The sequence below is a fragment of the Arachis ipaensis genome, chromosome B03 (genome assembly GCF_000816755.2).
Source record: "Arachis ipaensis cultivar K30076 chromosome B03, Araip1.1, whole genome shotgun sequence".
Taxonomy (NCBI): Eukaryota; Viridiplantae; Streptophyta; class Magnoliopsida; order Fabales; family Fabaceae; genus Arachis; species Arachis ipaensis.
The window spans coordinates 60,120,190-60,128,925 of record NC_029787.2 but is presented as its reverse complement, the minus strand read 5'-3'; the positions used below and the strand labels follow the sequence as shown (position 1 = coordinate 60,128,925).

Here is an 8,736-nt window from a genome sequence, read left to right as displayed (position 1 = left end):
GAACTCGTATATTACATTCAAATTCAAACCAGCAACCATAAGCAACAATTTTCACAAACAAAAGAAAAATTATTCAACTACAGAATCATAAACAACTAATAAACTACATTAACTAGATTCAAACCACACCTCACCACTTGATTCGATTCAAAATAATAATACAATTCAGCCTGGTTCAATTGAAAGTCTGAACCTAAAAATACACCAAAAGATTACCAAAATACACCAATTTATAAATAGAAATACACTGAAACGAGAACGGAATAGATTCATCACAATAATAATTCAAATTCAGAACTCTTACATTACATTGAATTCAAACCATCAACCGTAAACAGCAAATTTCAAATACAAATACAATATTTTTCACATATAGAATCATAAACTACTAATGAACTACATTAACTAGAATCGAACTAGGCCTCAGCCACTTGATTCGATTCAAAACAATAATCTACTTCGCTCTGGTTCAATTGACAGTCTGAACTTGAATCATTCATTATCTTCAACAACGAAATACCTATTCAAAAACTTTGATCCAAATCTTTAAATCAGATAAAAGAGAATTGAAATTGAACGAAGAAAATACAGAGAAAGAAAAGAATATAGCGAAGGAAGAGAAACGCAGAAAACACAGAGATGGAACAGAATGTAGAGACGCACAAAACGTTGAGAAAATTGGAGAAAGAAAACGAAATCCCCATGAAAAATGCAATTATATATATTCGCATGTTGAGGCAAAAGTTTGTTAGAAATAATGGCACGTGAAGGGGAACTAAGTCAAAGCTACTTAATTAGACTTAGTCGGTTAATTGACTTAGATGTAAAGATTAATTAAAAAAAAAAAAAAAAAAAGTAAGAGTCGGAAAAGGAAACCACGTGAAGACTTGTCATATCCTTTGCCTTCCCGCATATTTAAAAAAAGTATGTTGTTTCGGGAAGTGAAGAGTAAAAATGGTCTTAAAGTACTTGTGCGCAAACATGAAGCACGGAACATGAGGTTCGTCCCATGAGTAGTCTTAAAGCTAAAACATCATTCCTTCTTTGTGGAGGAATTAAATATCAACAATTTGGATAAAACATGCTATATTTTTTATTCTTAATGTCTGTGATTTTCTTTAATCTTTTTTTTTTTTTCAATTTTTTCTTAAATTATTTGAAGGTAAAGGACACCATATGAGAAGACAAAGTATGACAACTAAAGTAAATGTAAAAACAAAAACAACAAATGAAGATGTAACTTTGTACAACTCTAATATAAAAGGCCTATGTCTTTTTTAAAAAAATAAATGAAGATATAGTTTTGTACAACTCTAATATAAAAGGCTTATGCCTTTTTAAAAAAAAAAATTGAAATTTTTAAACTAATAAACTATATTTTAATTTATATTACATTTTAGTTAAATAATTATATAAAATTATATACAAATTATTAAATAAATATTCTACAAAATAATTTTCACTTTAGCTTAATAATAACTATTGAACTTTCAGTTGTTGTATCTACTCAGCTGCAAAGGGATAGTGGTGGTTGCTAAAAGGGAAGTGATCGGAACGAGATAGGGAACTGGAAGTGGGATTGGAAATTAGCTACCTTCAGACAAATATAAGCTCTTTTTTTCAATTTCTTGCGGTATTTTCCAACTCTATAGGTTAAGGACTAATTTGTGACGGATCTAAGTTCTATTCAATGATTTGCCCCTGATCAACGAATAGCTGTATACACAAGGCGGGATTCATATTCCGACACTTGCTCAAACAAACGAGTGAATTACCACTCAATCAACTTAAGTTGATTAAATATAAGCTCATTATTTGGTTGGTTTTGGTTGATGTGATTCCTATAGCTTGGTTTCGGCTTCTTAGATTACTGTTATTCTCCCATGTGCTCTAAGGTGCTACGAGAGTTGGATACTACTCTCCACTGCTTTGTGGGGATTGCAGTAAGTCTTGGGTAATTTGGTAGCAATTTGGTTTCACGCAAAACATGAGATTTCTACCTTGGATTTGGATGGTTGGCTTAGGTCAACTTGGGGAAATCCACGAGTGATATCTTCATGGCAAAATTCTAGTGTTAACTGGAAACGTTTAAATTCAAAGAAACTGAGTGGTCGATGGGCGAGGTGTTGCATTCGACTCGTGTTGTTGCGGTGGAAATTGTTGCGCATACATCAGCAAAGAGAGGGAACATTAGTGGCGTCAAATTTGTAGAATTTTTGCCTAGCTTTCACCATTAGGAGCCTGTGCTTGACCGTAACTTTTTCTGTGTTTTCTTTGTAGCCTATCAACATTATTTAAACTGCCAATGTATTATTATGCTGGTTTCTATGGGACTTAAATAATTAATCAATGCAAGACTTGGTCAAACATTAATAATCAAAATTAAAATTATTTTACTTTCCGTCTTTCTGTTACAATTGACCACTACTCTCCTATAATATAATTCTTATGCGATTAACGCCAAAAAAGGACAACTCAAGGGAGAGCAGCTTAAGATCAAGAGAAACCACATCCATCCACTGTTTGCAAAAAGGGTTTCGTTGCACATCAAGGAGAAATACTGCCAGACACATTGCCAGAAACAGTCATATCTGGCACATAATGACATTCCAGGGAAGCATTTTCTGGCAGAGTAGTCCTTTTTTCTCTCTGTACAAAACACAATTTGCTTTATCCTTCTTTTTTTCCATTATCATTGTTTATTTTTACATGATTACTCTGAATAATTAGTTTCAGAATCTGTAACCATAACTATCTCCATGTCTCTGTTTTCTACTCTAACTTTATCATCATCCTTGTAATCCTTTGGGAGAGCATTACAATCAATGGTGTGCCATACTGGTCTCTCCTCTTGAAACAATCTACAGGTGAATTAGAAGCAAAATATAAATATCTCAGTAAACACTGACGAGGTGGCATTTGGTAGCAAAATAAGAAAGAGAACAAGGTTAGGAACACGAGATTGTCTTTGTACATTGTTCAATAGTACTGGGGGATGAGAAAATATTTTATGAGATCATTACTCCTGGCCGGATAGGTGGTCCGGCGGCAGGAGTGGTGGTCCAGTGGAGGACAATGAGGTAGATCTTTGGTCTGAGTTAGAGTTGGGTATTCAGTGCACTCACTTTTCAGAAGTACACAATAAGTGTCTAGTCCAACTTAACATACTAAGGGTTGTGTGTGTGTGTGTGTGTGTGTGTGAGAGAGAGAGAGAGAGAGAGGGGCTTACGGGTGCTTGCATAATGTAGGGCACTGAATCGTAATTGCATATTTGCAAGTGGAAATTTCAGTGATTGAACTTATCATTGCTCTGGGTTCTGAGCATACAAACCTCACCTGTGATGAATGTTTGAATGAATTAATGAAATCAGTATGATTTTCAAAAGCAAAAGAACTAGATTTTGGTAGATTTCATACCTCAGTCTCTCGTGGTTTACTTGTAAGATCACAGGTAGTTCCATTAGTATATTGATGAGCATGATACCTGAATAAACATCATGTACAAAGGTTGTTTTCATCACAGAATTTATCGTGTAAAAATGATTCTCCAAAAGTTAACCTATCTTCACACTAATGTGACCTTAGTGTGACGGTCATTGGAAGGTACCTTTGAGATGCATCTTTTGAGCGAGGATCCTTTAACGTAGAAATGTCAGAGAGATTTTGGTTATAGGCAGCTGTAGCCTCTGGGTCATAAACTCCCAATACAAACTCCTGGACCACCTATAACAAGGAAAATGAAATGATTATTGGACATGAAAATGTTTCTTTAACTCTCCAATAACAATAGCGATATTATTGACTAATTGACCAGAAATTTTAGGAAAAATTGCTATAAGCACATCGATATTGATGACCAAGAAAAAGGCTCCAACCCACCCATAAGATTTATTCCAATCATTAACTTCTATTATCAGTGATCAATAAAGGATAAAATTTGGTCCCCTCAAAACAAAGACACACTTTTGATGAGATGAACCTACTCAAACAATGATTCATGCTGGTGGCTCCAGCTCCACCAGAACTATAATTTTGGTCTTTTTTCTTTAAAAATAGAACCTCTATTATTAATGGGAGAAAGAGAGAATCCAAATCCTGGTAGTATGATAGAATCTGCTAGGAAAATACCAAGTTACAAGTAAACAAATCTACAAAGCTGAATAACTATTTTTTTGACTAACTTGTTAAAACAATCAGCTTTCAGAGTAAAAATGTAAATATTGTAAATCATTTGAATTTTCATATTATCTAAAATTATTGATTACATTTACATCTTTCATATACACCAAAATAAACATATCAAAGGCTCTGAAATGTATGAAAATAAGAGCTATTCTATCATATTTTTACTGGTTTTCAATCTTTTTCAAAACACGGCATAAATCTAAATAACTGACATTATTTAATTGGGTCTATAACAATTATGTTCTAGATAAATATCATGGTGTACAACTGTACATGTGCCAACTTTTATAGCAGTGCCAAGTGATCCTGAACATGTTGTAATTACTGATATTGTTGATCTAGATTAACCGGGATAAGAAACCTAACTCCCAAAGAGTGAAAGCCAAGCCATGACAACCACCTTTACCCATTCAAACTCATTCATGAATGTAATCCCTCTCACAATTGCCTTTATCTAGAGGATCAATAAGAGATAAACTTGTAAAAAGAAAATGGAGGATTAAATCCAAAGGGGATAAGTGTATACCTTATCATCCTCCAAATGTAGCTGTCGCAACTTCTTTTTGTAGCAAAATTCGTATGACCACCAACCTTCTTGCTGCATAAACAACATCAGCAAATGTATATGAACATGATTTTAGCATTACAATACCATATATCTGAAAGAAGTTCCAGAGAAAGCAAATATTTAGACCACAATAGATATTACTTAATAAGTCACCACTCAACAACATTAGTGTAATGCAAATACTAACTCTGACAAAGCATGGACCATTCAAAACTTCTAGCAATTCGTCTGGTGTCTTCTGTTTAGCCCTTTTCTCAGTTTCAACAATCATGCTGCTAACATTTTGCTGGATAACAGGCTTTCCACTTTTTTCCTTTTCAACCCTAGGCAAGTAACAAATGAACTTCTGTCCATTTTTGTCCGGCATGACAATAGACTCCTGATCATCATCCTGGAGATAGAGAACCTCATGCTTATTAGAAGGTGGATGTAATAAGATACCCAAAGGCACGCACACTGAGACTATCAATTCACCAAAAATATGACTGTCATATAAGCAAAGGTTTATAAAACTACGCAAAAGGCACAATATGGTGATTACAAAACTACTCTTATAAATTAAGTTACTAAAATGTCTGGAGTTTTGGGCACCACTGTCAGTATGAAGTTGTCAAACAATTTAGAACCTTAATTTCACAAAAAAGGGACCAACCACTCTTATTTCCATCCTTCTTTATACTAATAACAAGTTGCCTTTTATCAAGAGGAAAAAAAAACAATGAGAGAATCTTCTAGACACTATTTCAATTACGTAAAGGAATACAATTAGGTTCGATAAAATTACAAATGGAAGAGACCAAATTGAGAATATCCAAAAGGGGCAAATTCCTATGAGAAATTTCGAAAGGAGAAAATATACTTAATCATTGAAAGAACAATAGATTAACACCCCCTAAGCAATGGCATATAACAAACACGTTTCAGAAGCTTACAGGATGATAAGGGGATTCTTCTGAATGAAATTCGATCTTGTATTTCGGTTCACGAGAGCTGCCTCCACCAAATGTGCTACCTGTTTATATAATTGGCAGTGACCAAGCTCAAATACTAATAATAACGGGAAAAAAAAAATTGTATAGTATACTAAAATTCAGCAGTTAGATCATTTAAGAACAACCACGACTCAACATATATAAACCTAAAGAATCAAAAGCTACTTTTCACATCATGGAAACGCTCAATTGACCATAAGGTGCATTCTTTCAGCACAAACCCAGACTAAATTATTCAGAATTTTAATCATCGCCTATTTCAATGACGCAACAATATCCAAATTATTCACGAACATGAAAATCGGTAAAGAAAGAAAGGTAGTAAATAAAAGATCGATTTACCGATATTTGCAGGGAAGATGTGTTCGCCGAAGATATGGCTTAAGAAGATGTGAGATATCAGGAGCAAGAAAAGTGCTTTCATCTTGACGGGTTTGCAATTAAAGGAAATACGTTATAAGAATAAACTAGGTGAGTCTGAGGGAGTCGATTATACGACTCCGACCAGTCCTGGCTCGCGTGTGGGGTTCCGGCAAGTTCTTGAGATCTAGCCAGGTGGATCTCGCGGGGCAGAATGAAAGGTGAGAACTGAGAAAGAGGGGCTTACAGTGTCATCTCACCATGACTACTATATTAACTAAAAATGGAATCAAAATCCATAACTATTTATCCTAGTATATGTTCCCGTACACTGTATGGGATAATTAATAAAAATATATAAATTTTTTTATTAAAAAAGATTAAACAAAATATATATATTAATTATTAATATAAATATTTTATAAAATTATAATTAAAATTAAATTTTAAGAATTTTTAATATTAAAAATAATTAGTATTTGTCTTAACAATGTGAGTTTATTGAGTAGTTATTTTATTCATCAGCTTAAATAAGTATTAAGGAGTTCGAATCTCGTTTATGCGTGTATAACAATTCATTGACTAGTGGTTGACTCTTACTAAATGGAGTATCAATATGTGGTTAGACTTTACAAGAGTACCGAAACCCGCGAGTATTCGACCCGTCCATACCTGGTCAGGACGGATAATAACTCGACTCGAGACAGGACAAGTTTCGTTCAGAGTGAGTGTTCGAGGGGGCAAAACAGGATCGAGTTTAAGGTATACCTTTCCCAAGATATATACATATAAATACCTTTTAGGAATTAGGATTCGCCCCACATCATAGATTCAGTGACTCATAGTCTCAGTCTATACTCCAGAGCAACGTTAGAGAGACCCAGTCATCCTCACCTAAAGTCTTCTTCTTGGTTTCTCCACAAAAAACCCCATAGCTCTCATTACCGTCCCAGCTCCCGTCGTCTCGCCACTAAGCCTATCGTCGTCCCTGTTGAGCCCATCATCGTCTACCTTCATGGCTCTCGTTGTCACCGCTGCTGATCCCGACACATTACTGCTGAGCCCGTCGCTACCTTCCTACTGAGCCCCTTTCTTCTAGGTAAATTCCTTAAGCCCTCACCGCTTTCCTCCTGTTGAACCCCTTTTCTCTAGGTAAATTCCTCTCTTTCCCCTCTTTCTCTTCCTATCACATTGTGTGTCTGTTAAGTTCTTCTCTTTTTCTTCCACAAACTCATCACTTGGTCGTCGCTACAGATTTGTGTGAGTCTATCACCGAAGTCCCTTTTTCCTGAGCGTGTCGCAACCTTTCTCCTCTATCTCTCTATCCACAGGTAAGTTCCCATCTCTCTCTCTCTCGCACATTATAAATGACTAAATCTTCATTTTATTGAATCTGTACTTAGTGAAGTTGTGAATTTGTATTGCGATTTTGTTGGTGAAGATGTGAATTTGTGTTGCAATTTTGTTTATATATGTGTAGTGGATCTAATCTGTATTTCATTAATTTCTGTCCATATTATGTACTAATATTTTTCATGATTGATTCTAAAATTATTTTATAGAAAAATAAATATGTTTCATGATTGATTCTTCATTGAAGTGTGCATGTTCTCATTACATAAATTTTATTTTGAATTTTTCATTTTGAATTATTATTGATTTTGGATTCTAATTACTGATGTTGGCATGTTACAATAGTTTATATATGTTGATTGAGAATTAGGATTTTTGTGATTTTGCTTGATTTATATATGTGCAATGGATCTAATTACCGATATTGCAATGGGTCTAATTGCCGATATTGCAATGGTTTGCTCAGTTTTTTCAATAGATGCTTTATATACGGTTTGCTTAGTTTTTTCAATTTTTAAAATATAGGTGTTTTAAGATTATTTCATGGCTACTAATGTTAGAAAAGACACATAAAGCAACAATGTTGCTCCTAATGATATTGAGATTGAAATTCAAGGTAATGTTAATTCACGTTATATTAAATTTCATGTTATTTGACATTATATAAATTTTATATTTGTATTTTAATTTATGATTGAATTTTAATTTTTTATCTTAATTTATGTAAGAATATGTAAATTTTAAAATGTTATTTAATTGTTATAGGATGGGTAGGGGTAGAGAGGGTACCTACAAGAGAGCGTTATGATACAGTATTTTACTACCCGCAGGTATAGGTGGGGTGGGTAGTTGAGAAGTTTAAGGATGGCAGGGCGGGGTCGAATAGGGCAAAAACCCACCCAACTGCTAACCCTATACGTGGTGGATTAGTTTTCGACTTGTCCAATTAAAAAAATACCCTAGAAAAAAATAGTAATTGTTTTTAAAGTAGAATAATTTTTCATTGATAGCAATATTTATAGAGATTTATTTTTGTTAAAATTTACCTGTGACAATTTTATTTGTTAGTATCATATTCATTCTTGAAATCAAAACAATATGATCAATATTGTTACCTGTTAAGATTTGACATTTTATGACATGATTTTCAAGTTTCCAAACTCATAAATGGATACCGTTACAAAAGCTATTAGGTTGGTTAATATTCCTTAATAACATTATTAGAACACCATCATTGAGTATTAATTTGTGGCAAAAGAAACCAATAATAATTTTTGT

The 8,736-nt window shown here is 33.8% G+C and overlaps 1 protein-coding gene across 2 annotated transcripts; it reads right to left on the bottom strand.

Annotated features, from left to right (window-relative positions):
* LOC107630528 (protein OS-9 homolog) lies at positions 2,363–6,360 on the bottom strand. 2 transcript variants are annotated; one of them, XM_016333698.2, is made up of 8 exons: positions 6,088–6,360; positions 5,686–5,765; positions 4,941–5,144; positions 4,712–4,783; positions 3,608–3,723; positions 3,418–3,484; positions 3,230–3,336; positions 2,363–2,861 (listed from the first exon to the last, which is right to left on the bottom strand). In XM_016333698.2, the coding sequence occupies exons 1-8, from the start codon at positions 6,167–6,169 to the stop codon at positions 2,714–2,716; spliced, it is 876 nt and encodes a 291-aa protein (XP_016189184.1). In that variant the 5' UTR covers positions 6,170–6,360; the 3' UTR covers positions 2,363–2,713. The 2 variants fall into 2 exon arrangements, with proteins under 2 accessions (XP_016189184.1, XP_020974601.1); XM_021118942.1 differs by lacking the exon at positions 3,230–3,336.